Source organism: Orbicella franksi, chromosome 11 (assembly GCF_964199315.1).
Source record: "Orbicella franksi chromosome 11, jaOrbFran1.1, whole genome shotgun sequence".
NCBI classification, from domain to species: domain Eukaryota; kingdom Metazoa; phylum Cnidaria; class Anthozoa; order Scleractinia; family Merulinidae; genus Orbicella; species Orbicella franksi.
Genome location: NC_138155.1, coordinates 3,707,501 through 3,726,630, shown reverse-complemented (window position 1 = coordinate 3,726,630; position 19,130 = coordinate 3,707,501). Strand labels below are relative to the sequence as shown.

The window sequence follows — 19,130 nt, the reverse complement described above, 5'->3', positions numbered from 1 at the left end:
AATATTATGCTTCTTACTCGCCTTTTTCCCGTATGATGCTCTTTACAACAAGTCATTTATCTATGATCCATCGCGTTAACGAGCGCACTGAATCAAACCTTCCCTCAAAACATTCCGCCATTTTGTTGTTTGTCTTGTCAATGGGAGCTACCGCTGACAAGCTGACCAGTTTGGGCGGGGGAGTTGGAGAAGAGGGATGGGGGTGGGGGGAATCGGTCGGGGAAACTGAAATAAACTGCATTCTCCTCATTTCTTCAAAATTATGCGAGCTGTTCTTGACATCCCCGCTGCTCTCCCTCCCCCTCTGTTCTGTTTTACACCTAAGCAGACCATTATGAACACAATTTAATTTTTTTTGCAACGTTCCAATATCCCATAACCCACTGAATCTAAGTCATTAATGATTCATGGCAATTTCTTTCAATTTCTGGCTAAAAACACTGTTTTCAGTATTTCTACCTCTAAACATAAAAGAAGGTGTATTTACAATGCTCAAAGAATATTTTATTGTATATTGTGCTCTGTTAAGGATAACCTGCGATCATACCATTGCAGGTTATGCTAAGGAAGTCACATTTTATTTTTGTTCTGAAACAAAAGTATGGTAATTTTTTTCACATAATCCAATTTTGTCAATAAAATAGTTTGGGTTACAAATGCTCTGATAGAGATCAGCCTTTACTACACAAATATTATCAAAAGCTGTTGGATCTACACTGTAAAAGCTACCCTTCTTTGCTAAAAGTACGTCAACAATGCTATCTTCAGGCTCCCATGGGCGAAAATTATCATCAAACATGATGTGATGTACTGATTCATCACATGGATCAATTAAAAGGGGTTTTGCAGCTGATGAACTAAAATTTTGTGCCTTCCACCATGAGTAATCATCAGTAATTAACTGTATGCCAGTTGTGTGGCTTAAATATGCATAAATATCCCATAAGTTTGAATATGCAGCATCTCCAGGAATTTTCAAACAAATTTGGTCTCTTGACCGCTTAATTTCTCTTGTTGAGAAAATCACGTCAATTTTTGGGCTCTGCACAGGGTCCTTACAAAAGTTACTTGCGTGGGTTTCCTGTGGGTTCTTGTCACATCTTCCTCTTAAGAAATCTCTTGCTGCTTGCAGCACGATCTGGCCATCCCCGCCAAATGTACGGAAAACAACAGACAACTCTCTGTCACTTTCAATCAAATACTCTAAAAGCTTGTAAAAGGATGGCACAATACAATGATACGTAACTCCTTCTTTGTCTTTGAAGGAAGGAAGTTCCACATTGTTACATAAGTTCACGTCCCCAGGGAATTGCAATGCCTCAATCATTTGTTCATAAAAATGCCTAAATGGTTTTCCAATCTCTTCCTCGGTAAATCTTCGAATGTGCGCTTTGAACTGATCTCTCGGCCTCCCTCTGAACTTTGCCTGTGCATAGCTATAGTAGGACATCGATTCGCTGTCCGGAGGCTTCTCGCGTAGGCTATTACTGTAGCACTTCCAAGCGCCTGTTTCGTCCACTTGACCCCAAGCCACATTCACAAGGTATTCGTTCAGAGCTCCTTCTGGTGTAACCTGTTTTGTGATAGAATCGCCGATGAAAACTGTGTCATTTACATCCAAGTGCAACACAAGTTTTCGGCAGTTGATGACGGCTTTGTGTGTCATCATCTTGGCATCAAACGGCTGTAAATCAAAAGGAACAAAAGTAAACATCACTTTCTTAACAAAATGGTATCGCCACCTGGAGCGATCGCAACTCTTCAAATGGACTTGTTACTTACACAGAAAATAACAAAATAGTACTTAATACAGGCTACTCATCATCACGCGTCCACCATTTTGTTTCAGTAGAGTGGGGGACTGAGTACTAGAGTTCTAAGTTCTCCTTACTCTCCTACCCCACCCGTCTCACACTGATATCCCTCTCGAAAAGAAACCTCTCTTGAGTTCCCTCCGATCTACCTATCTATGTAGCTCAGATTGTTTTTGTATGTTTGTTTGTTTCTTTATTTGTTTTTGGGTTCTCTGATCACACCCAAGGCCCAAGGGTGTCTAGGCTGTTTTCAATGGAACTAGGCTGACACGCCTAATGTAGTAAGGCCGAAATATTCTAAAGTCTATATTTTCTGAAAAAATGTTTGATTCGCTTTTTAGACTACGAGTAGTCCCTCTTTCGCTTAGTCTGTCGTGCGTGACGCGAAAGAAAACCGCGAAAAAAAAAAATAGCCCGCGCGAAAGTAGCTTTTTCCTCGCGGTTTATTTACGGTCTCGCTCGACGGACTAAGCGAAAGAAAGACTACTTGTAGTCTATCGCTTTTGGAAAAACAAAAATACATCTGTCGAGAAATTTACATAAGGTGGTAAACTTGCTATTAGTTCTCGTCTGCTGGTTCAATTCAGTGACGTGCTTTGGCGCTCCTTAATTCGATTCCGCCTTGATTTAATCAGTGAACACGGGCCGAAAGGTTAAGAAACAATACGGATTCGCCCAGGGACTTTTCAAAGGAAACCTATAGCAATCTTAATCTATGTAAAAATAACATATGTATATAAATCGGGATGCGATCAGGTGTTCTTTTTTTCGCCGTTCGACCAAAAAATAACCCCCGATAGCTACAAGTAGATTTAATTTTATAGTTTTAAAACCTTTTAACACTGACTTGCAACAAAATACAGAACCATAAAAGGTTGAGCCACCCCTACAATAGCATGAATTTATTAGATTTGCAAATTTTCCACTAGTAGTTTTGGCTTGGTTATCGTTTTAAATACCGTCTTTGTTTGTTTCTTTTTCGTGGAAAACTAGAACGCTAACGTTTAAGCTTATTTCCGGAAATGATGCTTTAAGCCGTGTACGATTCACGTCAAAATAAACACAAATTGACGTAGAAATGAAGACGCCCCCTGAAAAAAGCATTGTCACAATCATTTACCGGATGTGGATTTCGCACCCTAATTTGGATCGAAGGACCATATATGGAGACATGTCACGGGTTAGTGCTCGCCGCGCAATGAAGTCACCACTGATTGTGAAATTTGAGTCACGGTGCTTACGATCATTTGTTCCTTGGAAGAACCGAGTCAACGGAAGTCCTGCCAAGTTAGATATAAGTGAGAACATGTTGTTAACAGCATAGTGCTTTCGCGACAGGATATAGCTTCAACGATTTCTGGTGTAAAACAGCGAAACGACCATGGGGTTTATTCGTGTAAAACTGATCGAAGTGGAACCGGCTTCGAATTGGTTGAAAGATCGGCAGCCATTCGACTCGTACTGTGCTGTACACATCAAAGAAGCGGTGATGACCGCTGCTAAGGAATTTTCACTGGTGCAGAAAAAAAAGACAATTTACCCGGAATGGAACAAATGTTTCGACACACATTTGTACGACGGAAGAGTTATTACGATCGTGGTTTTACAAAAGCCTGGTGGAAAAGTTGTGGCGGATGTTTCTATTGGTGTCCAGTTTTTAGTCGATCAATGCAAGCGAGACGCTCATGGATTTTCCAGTGTTTGGGTAGGTTTGACACGTATTTTCGATTCATAGCCGTTTTCTTTGTGAAATATTTGATTGGTATTGGGCTTCGCATTTGCAGGAAACTGCAAATATAAGGCATAATGAATGCTTTGGAAGCATCAAGCTTGTTTTGACATGCATGCTTTCCGTGGTTCCTTTGTAACATTAAAATTAATATTGTGAATTCTGTATATTAATTTTGGTTTTGTTTGCTAATATTTTCTGCGTTTTCCCATACTGTTCTGAGGATATTGATGTCATGACCTATTTCGGATAAGAATAAAAAAGTTATTAATAAAACTTCTTAAGGCCTCCTTTTCATTCAGCGCGGTTTAAACCTGGTTAAACGCCGTTTGAGAAAATTTGCATTTGAAATGTACCTTCTTGAAGAAATGTATCATTTTGTTTTGGTTTGCATCTTAGCGAGACACACTAAGCGGGGTTTTCTATTTTTTAAAGAATATCTGACAGTTATTGGTACCCTCATTTTAAAATTTCTCGATGCCAATGTTTCCGCATTGCATGGTGCGTGCATGTCCGTTTAATTTAATAGCACATCGAGTACTGTGTCACTTGAAATAATCAATTCTATTATTGGATTTGACTGCATGGCAAAACATCTGCATTGTAAATGTAATTTTGAAAATTTGAGCATCTATTCTCCGATATCAATTGAGGATTAAGCATAAGCTTTGAATCTAAAAGGTTTATGTAGGTTACGTCGGTGGAGTGTTAGTTCGATTCATATTCAATGAGTTTATTTTTAGCTGTTCAACATATTGTTATAATGACCCTAGTCGATGTCGTTTACTAAACAGTGCTATGGTTACAATGTTGCTTATTAAAATAATCTCAAACCTGTGAAAAGGAAGTGGTATGATCTGAATAAATATACAGTAATTATTGAAGAAGACCGAAATTTAAACTAAGAGAGTCTATATGTTATCATTAATGTCACTAACTGGTAAAATAAAGTACAGGAAATAGTAAATAAACATAATTTGTATCATTCACTTTCATTTCAATGGCGTGTAGACATCACATCAAAATTTTGATCATATCAGCAAAGCTAATGGTTATTGTTAGATGTTATCAAAATTTTGATTATCTCTCATTCATTACAATGAATTTCAATGATCTGTATTAATTCTCGTTAGCTGTTTGCTTGACAATGTTTTGATTTGGTTGGGAGAAATTAGATGCTGAGCAGCTTTAGAATCCTAGCTGAAGAGTTTTTCCCTTCCCTTTTTAGCTGGATCTTCAACCCACTGGCAGACTACTGGTGCAAGTCAGGCATTTTATCGAAGTCATAGGTAAGGAATTCTATCACTGATGTGACTTTATAAATTGTTTACTTTTTCACAATGTCTACCGTCTTGGTTGTCACTGCCTGAAGCCACCTACATGTGTACGGTAGTAATGTACAAGGTAACAGACTATCATCAATGTGTCTGCAACATACATGTACATTTCAAATAGAGAGAACATGTAATCAGGGTTGTCATAAGTTTTATTAGTAGAGGGCGTTTTTATCATTAGAGAAGGCGGTAGATTTAGCCATCTTTTTCTAAAGAATCTGACAAGTATCTAGTAAATGGCTGAGATCAAAATGTAGGGTTTTCATATCACCAGCAGCCATTTAATTTTAATAACCCTGCACTATGTTCATGTATGTTTACACAGTCTGATGTAAACATTTAAGACATAGTCACAACCTTGTTTACATAGCCTTATACAAAATGAATGCATGTTTACTTTATGTCAAAAGACAGGATGACCTCAAACAAGAAGTGAAAAAGAAAATTAAACAAAATCGAGGAACAGAAAATGAACAAAAAGACTCAGACTTTACCAAAACAAGATTTAATTTTCATGTATTTATAAGTTGTCTTGAACCACCTGTAAATTAATGTCTTGGGCTTAATTGTGAGAAAGATTTAACAGGAGGTTACTCTCCATAGGTTTGTTCACCCCCCCCCCCCCAACTTAGTTGACAAGGACAAACAGGAAAAAAATGTGGAACATGATGCACATCACCTACCTCACTTTTGATTTATTTAGGAAGACAAAGCCTGGAGATGATTTAGTATGCATATCCATCTCTCATACTTGTGTGATCGAAAGTCAAGCTTTTTCAGAAGTAGTGGTGCCATGTAGTTGAATTTTAAACCCTTTTTTGCAATTTCCTCATCTACTAAGGGTTCCGTTCTGGGTTAGGAGGTAAGTTCTGCCTTCTATTATGTAAAATACATTTATGTAAAATAATCCAAACTTCCTAAAACAGCTTAGTGAAGAACAGTCATGATACTTTACAATTTATAGATGATCCCACAAAAGAAGGAAAGCCTCATGAAAACCACAGTGGCCTCACTGGTCGGCGTGGCGCCATGCGAAAACAGAAGTCTCACGTCATTAGAGGACACAGATTTGTTGCCAGATTCTTTAGGCAACCTGTTTTTTGTTCTTTCTGTACAGAATTCATGTGGTAAGTGTGGTGATTTTTTAAACTATATAGAACTTTGCATAACCAGGCTTTTAGCTAGATGGGTGTTTAAGCATCCTGTAGAGGGCCACTTTCTAAAGAAAATTGAATGTTTTATTTTTCATATGTCAACTACCTTATGAATTGCTCATTTGAGCAGTCCTAGTATAGCACATTTTGGATGGCCACTTTTTAAACTCTGGCTAAAAGCCTGTTACATAACCAGGGGGTATTCAGATGTATTATTACTGTAACTGGGTGGATTGAGTAAGGACAAATCGTCAGACCCAAAAATGTACCTGTTATGTTAAATTCAGATCCAAAAAAGTTAAAAACAACAAACAAATGGAGGCCTTTTCTCTTGGAATAAAAACAATTAAAAACAAATCATCAAGAGAGTTCAAGACAGGTTTTGAATCCAACCTTTCTTTATCCATCTTGTCACCAATTTTAGGCAGACTGTAGTCTGATTCTTTGTAAGTGTAAGCCAATAGATATTTAGGAATCAAAAAAGAAACCAATAAATAAATAAAATTGTTTCAAACAAAAGTGATAGACCCCCCCCCCCCAAAAAAAAAGGCCCTGCCAAAATCTTCTGCCCAAAACTGGTCAGTACAAAATTTCTTGCTTAAAAAAATTCCTGAAGGTCCCAAATTTCAAGAGCATAAAGAGGTCTTTGCACCTCCCTTTCATTATGCCCCCGGGTGTACATAACTTTATTTAAATTCATTACACTGTAAGGTTTATCCAGTTGAATTCACTCCTTGCCAGCTCAAGTTACACTTTTTTATCTCTATGCTGGATTTTTTTTTCTTTTCTTTCTTTTCTTTTCTTTTTTTTTTTTTTTTTGGTAAAGGCTGACTGTTACTACTACTTAATTTGTTTACATCTAATCAAGTTGCCACTTTATAAAAAAAAATGTTTTTCTTTCTTTTTCTTTGTAGGGGATTTAAGAAACAAGGCTATCAATGTAAAGGTAAGAAGTCTTTGAATGTGCATTTTATTTATTAATAAGTCTTGTTGTTAATTACTGCTTAGCAACAACTTCCTGGATAAAATCAGTAATGGAAAGACTTAGTGGAATTTAACAAATCAAATGTGGTCTAGCGTTGTCTGTACTCTTATCGACAACCATATGTATCATTACAGTGGTCAAAATGTTGTGGACTCAGGAGGCACAGTGAGTCCACAACAAATTTTGACTCCTGTGATGACACATCATTGTCGATAAGAGTACAGACAACACTAAACCAAATTCGATTTGTTTTTTACCACAACATCAACGTCAAAGAAAATGTTTCTTCAGAGCGTGACACAATGACGCGAGCAGCGTTGTCGGGACTCTTATAGACAACGGCAAATTAGCCAATCAGATTGCAAGATTAGTAGCAATCGTAGTAAAAACTACAAATGAATAATTATTAATAATGAATTTGCTTAGGATCAATGGAAACTTTTAAAAGACATTTAATCTGCTTTTGTTTTGCACACTTATATTGCACAATTGTTTGAAGGTGGGATGTCTGTGGCAAGTGTTTTGCTCCACCCTAGGTGCCTTATCATACTGGCTCACCATTCTGATGCTCCTGTGATTTAATATTATTATTTGTTTGTTCATTTTCAGTTTGCACTATGGTGTGTCATAAAAAATGCCATGAATATATTTTGAGCAGTTGTTCTGGAACTAAACATGTAGCTGAGGAAACAAAGGTATTGATTGTAAGAAGTTTTCTTATCAGTTCAAGTTAATTTTGTCAATTGGTCATTTCTTAAATAAAAATGATTTTTTATTAATCAGAGAATTATTTTATGTTTTCTTTTCTCCCAGTGGTTTTGACTTGTGTAGTGTTTTTCAATATTAATTTAATATTATTATTCAACTGCAGCGAATACCATCCAAATAACAGTACAAATATGCAGTGATATAAATGCACATACAGTTATGTGTACAGTAAAAAAACCTGTTTGCTGTACAGGTCGGGGTGCACACACAAAACTGTCACACTCTTCCTCTTTCATTGATAAATTTATTGACTACAGCAGTTGGATAATAAATCTCTTATTAGTTGTTTTGGTGTGTAGAATCGCTTTATATTTTTACTCATTGTTTGTATTTTGACTTGTCCATGGACAACTCTTGAAAATATACAACGATACTACACACCAAAACATCTACAGTAATAAGATATATTACTATATATCATTGTATTATTTTGTAGCAAATGAAAGAGCGGTTTAAAATTGACATGCCACACAAATTCAAGGAAAAAACATTCTATAGACCTACATTCTGTGACCACTGTGGATCATTGCTGTATGGATTGTATAGACAAGGACTCGAATGTCAAGGTACAGCTAAAGGTTAATTTATCAGTTAACATGTCTTTGAGACAGACTGACTGTGGAGCACTGCAACACTGGAAATTTGCGAGACTGTGAATTAAATGCAGTTATTTTGAGCAATTTAACAGAGTTAACCACAAGGAGCACAAGTCTAACCTCTGCAGTCAGTGGCATTTAGATGCACCAGGATTCCATGTGTTCTTGGATCAAAGGGTGTTGTAGCAGTTTTGCATTTAGTCGGTGTTTTCTTGAGTGCAAGGAATCTTCTCAGAGGCTGTTTCCACTCCACTGTCCCTCCCTGTCTTTCCGCTGTTTTATCAGTTCGACAAGCACTTGTTTTTCTCCCTTCTGCATGGGGGCTCATGGCTGGGTTGCCAGGAATTGCCAGCCATGGGAGCGGTTTCTATCTAGGAGCTGGTTGCCAACAGTGAGAGCTCTTGCACGGGTGTGTAAGGAACCCAACCTCCACTTTGCATGGCAGTTGTTAACTATTAATAAGAAATCTTATGACTCTCAAACAGATTCTCGTGGTAAACTGCACTATAAATATGGATTTTTTTCCCTCAAGGTTATGTACAGTGTAGCAGTTTTCTAAGATCACTAAACAACACTTCTCCCCAAAGAAGTATCGTGTGTTGGCCATAGCACACAGTTTGTGGAGTGCCACCTTACAGCCACCTCATTGATACAGCCTCTTCATTAACATGGCCAAGTTTTTGGCCTTATTAAAAGCTCGTCAGAAGTAGTTTGTTAACTTTAAAAGAAAACCTTTTCAATTCTCTGAGTGTATTAAAATTGGATGTGGCGCAAGAGTGAGCCTTGATTTAATATTTAGTTTAAAGAATTTAATAATAATTAAGAGTTAATTAATTTATAGAGTTTTTTCCTCCTAGCATGTAACATGAATTGCCATAAGAAGTGCCAATCAAAAGTTCCAAACGATTGTGGAATAAACCAAAAAATGTTGGCAGAGGCAATGGCTAATGCAAAGGTGAGCATGGATTGCTTCAGTATCAGCTCTAACAACCCCTCCCTCTCCTCACATGCACTGTGGAATTCATTTGTAAACGTGAAAGGCTATTTTATAAGTTGATTGTATAAATTCTTTCTATATAGGATGATATAAGAAAACGTAAAATTAGCAAGGAACAGAAACCAAGTGGGGCAGGCAAGTCTTCTCCAATGTCTGGTAAAACTGATGAAGATAGCAATGATGATGATGATGATGATGACACTGGGGTTTACGAAGCTCTGTGGGATGCCATTTCTCCTCCCCTCCCTCAGCGGACTGTTAGCATTCAAGGAAGAGATGTGCGAAAGATTCAGCAACGACTGTACCATATTGAAGATTTCAATCTACTTAAAGTTCTAGGCAAGGGGAGCTTCGGCAAGGTAAAATGATTTGGTTTGAATTGCTCTACTGTACAGTAGTCAATTCTTGAGCAGTTGTCTTTTTCAAGGCTTTCTCGTTCTCAAGATGGAAATTCAAGTTCTTTGTTAGTACTGTTTGAAAACATTTCTTTGAGGGTCCAACTTAGGTGTTTTCAATCCAGCATCCCACCACTATTTTTGTCTCAGTCCCACCCCAGTAAGAATTTATTATCTTGATTCCTCCAGGTTAGAGTTGCATTTCACCGCATAATGTCTGTAACATGTGATTTTCTGTTTTTCATCCCGCAACCCGTCATAAAGTTTAAAACTATCCCGCATCCCGTTTGTCAAACTGCGCAATTCCTGTTCCTGCTTAAATATTTTTATCCCGCATCCCGCCATGACACTATGTCATCCCGTATCCCGCCATCAGTTTGACTTTCATTCCGCATCCCGCATCCCGCCAAACCTACATGCATTTCGGGCCCTCTTCTTTATGGTAAGGTTTACGAATTTAGTATCAGTCTTTTAAAGAATTTATACCACAGGTGATTTGATGTTGATGGGTCTTACCTTTCTCATTATCGCTGAACGACTTAGATGCTCACTTCCTTCCTTCAGGTTCTCCTTTGTGAACTAAAGGAAACAAAGCAAGCTTATGCAATCAAAGCACTGAAAAAAGACGTAGTATTAGAAGATGATGATGTGGAATGCACTATGGTAGAAAGAAGAGTTCTAGCACTAGCTACAAGACATCCATTTTTAACGCATCTTCATTCAGCATTTCAGTCTCAGGTATGATAATTACAACACGTGTAACTTCACCAATGGCTCATACAGTCTTTTACTTTAATATATCTCTCAGTTAGTACGCGCGCTTTGATTGGTCAATTTAGCGGGCCGTATTGTACTGCGAAAAATAAGTAACTTACATTATGTTACTGTTGACTTGCATGTATAGTCCCGTCGTAGCAGTTTTGTTAATTTTGACGTCATTGTACCTTTCATAAAGTCGGTGTACTAAATTAAAGGACATGTTAAAAGTATCACTGCCGAGGAAATAAATTGCCTGCTACTCAAAAACGCGAAGTTAAAGTCATTCAAAATACAAAGTTTTCGCCCAATCGCGGCATTGAAGTGTCGCAAAATTTATATGCTCACCTGAAATTTGCGAAAAAAAAAAGTGTCACGAAAATTTTATGTAACGAGGTATTAAAATTCTAACTTGGGCTTGGGGGAATAAACCAAAAGATATCATTTATTCATCTTTTAACCTGGATGTGATTTTTTTGTCTTAGTCAGGTTTCAAATTTCCTTGCGTGATATTAAGTCATGTTGTTTTCACAGGATCACCTGTTTTTTGTTATGGAATACCTTGGAGGCGGTGACTTAATGTTCCATATACAAACAGTGGGCAAATTCGATGAAGCAAGATCCAGGTACGTTTGTGACGCTTTTTTTATTGTTTATATATAATTGGCCCTGATTGGTTCCCTAGTTTAGTGAACCAATCAAAACTGCTGTAGACGCATCCGTCCATAATTTTCTCAATTTTATTTTAACTCAGTCAAAGGATGCGTCGGTGAAATCCACCTGAAATTCACTTCAAGGTTACGGTCACTGGCCGAGAAAAGCGTGGCCTTAGTGGTGAACCAGTGGTCTTTTGCACAATTTTTTTTAACCATTCCATGCACTTGGAAATTTATTTCTCCGGACGTGTGTATGCCTGATTTTGTTTTCTCCGTATAACATGTTTTTTTCTTTCGCTCACTGAACGTGCGTGAAGTTTTTTTTGGCAGTTGTGTGTGCATGAATGTTTCTTTTTTTTACAAGTATGCTTGCAGAGTATTTGTTTTGTTTTGTTTTTTTTAATCGTCCCCCCCCCCCCCCCAAAAGTCACATCGTCCACCCTTTGTAAATGTTTAGTCTGAAGAGTTCACTCATCAGGGGCGTGTTACTGATTAAACGCGGCGTACAAGTTACATTTTACTTTTTTTGTTATTGTAAGGAAATAATTAGACTACAAGAAGTCCCTCTTTCGCTTAGTCCATCGAACGATACCGTAAATAAACCGCGAGGAAAAAATGGCCGCGTGAAGTCCTAGGAGGATTTCGCGCAGCCATTTTTTCTCGCGGTGGACGATGGACTAAGCGAAAGAGGGACTACTGGTAGTCTAGGAAATAATCTAACGGCTTTTGTTTCCACTTGTGCAGGTTTTATGCCGCTGAAATTGTGTGTGGTTTGGAGTTCTTACATTTTCGGGGAATCATTTACAGGTAAAGTTCCACAATAATTAAAATCCACTCTTAGCTTTAACTATCGCCCTTTACCTTTAAGTAGCATCAGATTGTTTTTCATTTCAATACACTTTCAGATGCGAGGTAAAAGAAAATTTTCAAGTAGTGAATATTGTCTTGATGTACAACGAAATTCTCAGAACTGAAATTACAAGAAATGTGTGATATTCAGCAAGGAGAATTAGCATTCAAAGTTGGCAATGACAGCTACTGTTAGAAGTTGAGTTTTGTTGAAAAGTTCTGAATACGTTTTTGTTGGCATCAGTGGTTTGAGCAATATTTGAATGCCCTTAAAGAAGAACTTAAGCCTCGAAACTCATACAAGTGAACTTTTTTTCCGACAGAGATTTAAAACTCGACAATGTCTTGCTGGATGCAGATGGACACATAAAGCTAGCAGATTTTGGAATGTGTAAAGAAGGAATCTTGGAGGCGAAAAAAGCAACCACTTTCTGTGGTACACCTGACTACATTGCTCCTGAGGTCTGTTTGCGACGTTTTCTTTTTCTTTTTATCATTTTGAATTTCGTGTTTTCGTGTTCTCGTATGTATAATTATGTCATAATTAGCCGCACGTATAATTATGTCATAATTATGATTGTGCAATTAAAATTACTTATAACTGTATAATTAAAAATAATTATATTTTATTGTTTTGTTAAAATTAGCTATAGTTGATTACAGTAATTATGTGTGTACAATCTGTCATAATTATACGCACCCTTGTGTATAACGTCATCATGTCCTTTATTTGTTCCAGATATTGAAGGGATGGCGTTATGACTCGGCCGCTGATTGGTGGTCCTTTGGTGTTCTTGTATACGAGATGCTGATTGGCCAGGTAAGATGAGCCACTAGGATCCGGTTTCTGTTGCATTAAGGAGCTACTACCCATTGAGTGAAATACTAGATCATTTGTTTAACTTGTTTAATTTATTATTTTGTTATTCCAACAGTCACCGTTCGCTGGTGAAGATGAAGAAGATTTGTTCGACTCCATCTGCCGTGACAAAGTTCATTATCCCAAGTGGATATCAAGTGCTGCCGAAGACTGTCTGAGTCAGGTGGGTACAATTCATGCTTGATACGTGATGAACCAAGCAAAGACCATCGTGAGTATATTGTCTTGACGAACTCGGCAGTTCTCAGAGGCAACTCGGAAAGAAAGGGGGCATCATTTAGGTCACACGAGGTATAGCACCTCTAAATAACGGCGTGACAAAAGTGCGATAAGTCTCTTTAACATGGCGTGACACAAGTGTGACTAAACCTGTGGCTCAGTCGTGAATTCTTGTCTTATTCTTGTAGTGTCAGTCCTTTTTCTACTCACTTATGTTTCATTTTGTGTTTTTTGCAGCTCTTTGAAAGAACGCCAGTCGAGAGACTCGGGTACAAAGAAGGAACAAACCCTAACATCCGTAATCATAAGTTTTTCGAGCGCATTAATTGGAAGAATCTTGAGGAGCGGAAAGTCGCGCCACCATTCAAACCATCTGTGGTAAGTGACCGTACTGATTTACCCTCAGATTCTCGCAATAAATGGTACATTGACCCTTTCTTCTCTGGTACCTCCTCTGATACTCAGTTTCAATAACTGTTGATCAAGAAATGTTGAAGTGTGTCGTACAGGCGTGAAAGAAGAAGAAGGAATAGAATGAGAGAGGCATGGGAGTGAGGAGGAACATCTTCCTCAAGTTTTTGCTTCCCCTAACCCTTCTCCGTTTATTTACGCCTTCAATGCAGGCTAGAAAGTGTCCAGCAATGTTACATGCTGAGAGAAGGCACATTGACTCTACGCATATGTTAAACATCTTGGTAAATGTTTTAGTCGTTATCTGCAAAATGACAACGCGAAATGGCTGACTATTGCGTGTTTTTCTCCGAAACGACGACGATGAATTTTTCTTGTCTCTATCTTGACTTGAAGTTTGTTTTTACATTCATATTCTGCTCAGTGTGAACTCAGATAAAAGGCAATTCATCTAGCATATTTCGAGTTGGTCAGGTCATTGAAATATGAATGTTAGTGAGTCTCTGGTGTGATTGCCTTTAAAAAAACTCGGCAGTTTGCAGAGGGTTAAGAAATTTGCCGAAAGGTACTTGCAGAGCTACAGGTGAGCTCTCCTTTAAATCTCTTTGTTAACGACGTTCTCGAAGCCATTGACTGTCTTCATAGCCTCCGTAAACTTTCTCAAATTCGCCACTTTAGAAATGAGAAGAAATCTGGGGCGAGTCTCATCTCCCAGTCGCGTGTGGTACCGTTATTGGGAACGCAACAGCTGTCCCCATTAACGTTCCCACAAGGTACTGCGAGATAAGACTCGCCCCAGCTTTCTAAAGTGGGTAATAGGCCATATTCGTATTCTCGGTGTTGGACTGGAACTAGCTTGCAATAGAGGCTCATGCGGGGGATGATCATGAAAAAGAGATTGACGTCATTTGAAAAAAAATCTCCCCGCATTAGCCTCAGTTGCAAGCTATTTCCAGTCCAATATCGAGAGTACGAATATGGTCTAGTATTGAGAAGTTTGTAACTGTTTTCACGTTACTCACATCCAAAGCGCGTTACATGTCACGCAACGGCGTTACATGCCACGTTCATCTTTCATTTGTCGTTTCTCTCATTGTTAACGCCTGCGTACCTTTTCTTGTCTCACAGGCCTCAGACCATGACACCAAGAACTTCGATCCTGATTTCACAATGGAGGTTCCCAAGTTCACTCCGACAGACAAAGATCTGCTTCAGTCTATGGATCAAGGCCAATTCCGTGGCTTTTCTTTTGTGAATCCTTACTTTGGCACTCAGCACTGAATTGCCAGCCTTTACAATAGTTAGCGGACTCTCTAACCTTCCGTCTCACAGTGAAAATTTACGAGATGAGGAATGTAACTTGTGCAACGCGACTTTCGATTTTCGTTTTAGAACATAGCGAATGGGTTGAACAGTTGTTTGAGAAATGTTACATGCAGTTCCCTGTATGATTTTTTTAGTTGTTCGTTTTATCAAATGTAATTAGAAAATTATTAACTTATAATAGCAGATACGTTCTCGCTCAAGACGTCTTGGTTGGAGCCAGTTAGCAGTGAAACCCGTTTGGCTAATAGTTTGGGGCAAATAACCTTACTGTCACGTTCTGGGCTGTTACGGGACACCATTGTAAAACGCGTGGGGTAACGCGTCGCTGTCACACAACCCCAAATGAAAGCACGTCGGGTAACGCAGCTTTGTTAATGAGAACAGTTTTAAATTTTGTCTATTGACTGACGCAATTCTGATATGTTTCATTATTGCGTTTTTATCGTCCAGTTATGTAAAATATAGATTTACACTCGGCTTGCAAATTCAAAGAATTAAACCTGAGTTTTAAAATTGCAATTTTAGTTTTTGGGGTAATTTGACTGAATTGATTTTAAATTACATATCCCCAGGGGGTCGGTGCCAGCATCTGCCACCAAAGTCGAGTGGAACTAGTTAAAAATACTGTAACAATCGAAAACTTATCAGCTCCCTCCAGAGAGTGAGATATGATTTGAATTTTAACCTTTTTAAGTCAGAATTTTTAGTAGCTAGGTAGAAACCACGAGGGAATGTATTTCTTCTGGTGTAATTTGTCCTTAATTTGTACAGTTAATGTAATTTATTCGAACAAAGTTTGAGATTGTGATGAGAATAAACGTGTAATTATGACGTACAGTGTGCAGTGACTTCTTTTAGTTTATTTCGAGCTATGACTCAATTTGTTCGCGTTGTACAGTCTCCTCCAAATCGCCAAGGCCTTACATTCCTTTTCATTTCGTGCAGTATGAAATTTAGTTTCCAAAGTCGTAGCTAAGTTTTGTTTTCTGACACTTATTGTCAGTTTTCTGAAAGAAATTTTTCAGTAGTCAATCACGCTCATTAATACGTAATTTATGCATCTCAACAAACGCGATCTTCCGTTCGGAATCGATCGTTTTCGAGTGTGGTATCGAGTTTGGACGAGGTATTTTGGCAACGAATCGATAACGGTTCGGAAGATCGTTTCTAGTTTTTGCCTCGAAAGTAAAAAGATCGATGACAAACCGGAAAATGGCCGAGCATTTGGATTGAAAACAATTCCCGCGTTCTTAAAACAAACGCGCTAAAAGTCAGCTGTAATCCGGTTAAAGCCATTCGTGCGCATATTTGTAGTCTAGCAGGTTCATCTACCTCTTCATTAGTGTTTCGTGTTGCCATGTCACGTTTTACGCTGGAGAAACACTACGGAGAATGGATGTTATCTCGGTGGTACGATAACATCCCTGGTCCTGATAGATTGGTCGAGATTTCCACCTCTCTGAGCGAAGAGGATGCTTTTAACATGGTCAACGCTTGGTCCAAAAAGCTTCTGACTCCAGGACTGGACCCGGAGCGGCTCAGGGGCATCAGCGAATCTTTGATCTCAAGTCACTGGAATCAAGCTTGTCGCATGGGATGTCTTGCAGTGCAGTTTACTTACATCAATGGCTTTTATCATCGATTTGTGTGGCGGGTTTCTTAACCCGGCGAGCTTTACTCGGCTTAACATGCTGTACAAAGAGATCTTGATTTAGTTGCTAGTCAAAGAACTGATCTGATTAATCCATGATGATTTAACCTCGCTGATGATTGACTTCGAGTCCGATTTCAACGAATTTATTGAATCTACCGACGATCTTCACTGTATTCCGCAAGCTAAAGTGGACGATTTCGCGTTTTCAGTTCAGTTTCATCTGTCGGTGTTCGGTCTCTTAACCAGGACAAGGTACTAAGCAGCTTTGCGGTTTATAAATAAGCATTCAAGATAGTTCCCGCTTGGATCTAGAACTCATGAATACTGCTCATCAAAGAACAGAAACGCTCCAAAGTGAACAGACTGTAAAGTGCATTTGGTTCTATTCGAAGCCATCAAACTGGCATCTTCATACACTTTTAAATATTTACAGCTGTTATGCAAAACTTTTAGCCTGGTATGATTGTTAGTGACAGCGGAATTTTCCTTAATCAAACCAATCTGTATTAAAGATACAAAGACTAAATAAACAATGACGTTGTGAAAATAATAAAATATTGAAAAATTGATTGATAGTTGATGGCATAAGCTCTGTGGTTCTGGAAACGGCATTTTTCCGACAACAGTCCTACCATGATTTTTTTTTTTCACGTGGCCGTCAGAGAGTTTGATGTCGTTTTCTCAGGATTAACGAGGAAAGTGAAAACAAACGTTTTCAATGCAATAATATATTAATGAACAATATCAAAACCTGTATGATCTCCCTGTATCTACTTCCCCAGTTTCTAATTAATCGTAAGTGATTGAGTCTCTGTGCATGTGGTACGTTGCATGCGTCAACTACTATGCAAACTTGTGTTTCAGTTCATGGTAAAGCTTTGACTTCGGAACTGCAGTTGACCTTGGAAGCAGAAATGATTCATTTCAAAATGCTTGTCTCCGGTCATCTCTCCTCTCCGGTCATCTGCATTCATTTGTGAAAAGTCCGCATCGAACAACAAACCCTACTATGTCTTTTTATATTTTCACAAAGGATTATCCTTAGAAGGTTCATGTTCTGAGAGAACTAAACGCAAAAAAGCAGCCCTTTCCCAAGATAAGTGTAAAACCATAAATTATCGTTCCAAAAATTTATCAATTCTCTCGCAAAATTTTGCTGCTCTAAGATTCATTTTCTGCGCAAAATTAACCATGATTCGGCAAGACTGCAGAAAGGAGACTGTTTTTCTTCAGTAAAACGTTCTTTGGTTTAAGTTTGTTAGTATTTTAAAACCTAAAGTGTTTTCTTTTTTTTCAAAAAATAGTTAAATGATAGTTCGACCGAGATGATTTTCGAAACGATTTTTTTTTTGTCAATCCTAATCTAATCTCCTTACTTTGTCATACATTTTCTATTTTTTTTTTGTTGGGATAGTTTGATTCAAATCAAGAGGTTTGTTTGTCATGACCATCTTACATTAATTCGCATCAAAAAGCTTGAATTGGAAACGGCATTTTTGCGATAACAGTCTTACCATGATCTTTTTTCACCTGGCCGTCAGAGAGTTTGATGTCGTTTTCTCAGGATCAACGAGGAAAGTCAGTGAAAACAAACGTTTTCAAGGCAATAATATATTAATGAACGATAACAAAACCTTATGATCTCCACTTAAGACTTTGTATCTACTTCCCCAGTTTCTAATTAATCGTAAGTGATTGAGGCTCTGTGCATGTGGTACGTTGTTGTCAACTGCTACGGAAACTTGTGTTTTTCATCATGGTAAAGCTTTGACTTCGGAACTGCAGTTGACCTTGGCAGCAGAAATGATTATTTCAAAATGCTTGTCTCCGATCATCTCTCCTTCAACTATATTTGCGTCCTGAAACTCAAGAGAGTGTTGTAAGGAAAACAAAACTATCTTGATTTAGTTTTCACCGAGTTAGTATTTTGCTGTTCACCCTCACGAAAGGGATTCGATTCTTCTGAATTTTGAACCACCATTCCTCCCGGACACTCGTGGTCTGTGGTCATTACAAGAAGAATTTCTTCTGAACTGAAAAGTGTAACGTGTGCTTCCCTCATTCAGTTTCTGATCGCCCGATCCATAGTTAAAGTTGTATCAGATAAAAAAAAATTATACAAGGTTTATTTATCTAGTTCGGTTAGTTCGTTATGTAACGCACGTTCAGCAGGTTCAGTATATGCACGTACGTGCAGCGTGATATATGTGATATCAATACCAAAACTGATATTTGCATCATTGTTGATATCGAAATATAGCCCAATGCACACTATATAGCTTGGCACATTTAAAAACCTCTCGCTCAGAGTTTTCTTTTTACCTCAAAAAACTTGAAAAAATAATGAAGGTTAAAGTGTGACTTATCTAACAAATTGGAAATCAAATGTATGAGTTTTCACGAAGTTTTTACGTTTAAGTTTTTTCTAGAAGTTGCCCGGCCGTCTTTGCGGAAAAAGAAAATGCTTTCTTGCCTTACGTTGTTGGTCCTTCTATTAGATTTTGTTTTTGCAATTTACTATCAACAGCTAGGAAAGGAGTTTATCACGTTTCATGTTACAATCAAACGTTCGTCAGCTCACACTTTCGTAATTAACGAACAAAAGTT

General features: G+C 38.1%; 2 protein-coding genes across 2 annotated transcripts; one reads left to right on the top strand and one right to left on the bottom strand.

Annotated features, from left to right (window-relative positions):
• Positions 1 to 477: 477 nt before the first annotated feature.
• Positions 478 to 1,918, bottom strand: LOC145460130 (uncharacterized). The gene is made up of 2 exons (XM_081444863.1): positions 1,783 to 1,918; positions 478 to 1,684 (listed from the first exon to the last, which is right to left on the bottom strand). The coding sequence occupies exon 2, from the start codon at positions 1,667 to 1,669 to the stop codon at positions 578 to 580; it is 1,092 nt and encodes a 363-aa protein (XP_081300989.1). The 5' UTR covers positions 1,670 to 1,684; positions 1,783 to 1,918; the 3' UTR covers positions 478 to 577.
• A 447-nt stretch (positions 1,919 to 2,365) lies between these two features.
• On the top strand, positions 2,366 to 15,700 carry LOC145502546 (protein kinase C delta type-like). The gene is made up of 16 exons (XM_081481872.1): positions 2,366 to 3,519; positions 4,772 to 4,832; positions 5,842 to 6,004; positions 6,946 to 6,977; positions 7,626 to 7,711; positions 8,221 to 8,350; positions 9,238 to 9,335; positions 9,461 to 9,736; positions 10,337 to 10,510; positions 11,063 to 11,154; positions 11,929 to 11,991; positions 12,357 to 12,495; positions 12,773 to 12,853; positions 12,969 to 13,076; positions 13,370 to 13,510; positions 14,672 to 15,700. Exons 1-16 carry the CDS (start codon positions 3,196 to 3,198, stop codon positions 14,822 to 14,824), a joined length of 2,121 nt encoding a protein of 706 aa, XP_081337998.1. The 5' UTR covers positions 2,366 to 3,195; the 3' UTR covers positions 14,825 to 15,700.
• The last annotated feature ends 3,430 nt before the right edge of the window (positions 15,701 to 19,130 follow it).

Bases quoted from the DNA above. Each gene is read 5' to 3' on its own strand.
- LOC145460130 (XM_081444863.1), bottom strand. From the start codon at position 1,669: ATGATGACACACAAAGCCGTCATCAACTGCCGAAAACTTGTGTTGCAC.
- LOC145502546 (XM_081481872.1), top strand. From the start codon at position 3,196: ATGGGGTTTATTCGTGTAAAACTGATCGAAGTGGAACCGGCTTCGAAT. The intron at 3,520-4,771 runs GTAGGTTTGACA...TTCCCTTTTTAG, and splicing joins ATGGATTTTCCAGTGTTTGG to CTGGATCTTCAACCCACTGG. The intron at 6,005-6,945 runs GTAAGTGTGGTG...TTTTCTTTGTAG, and splicing joins TTCTGTACAGAATTCATGTG to GGGATTTAAGAAACAAGGCT.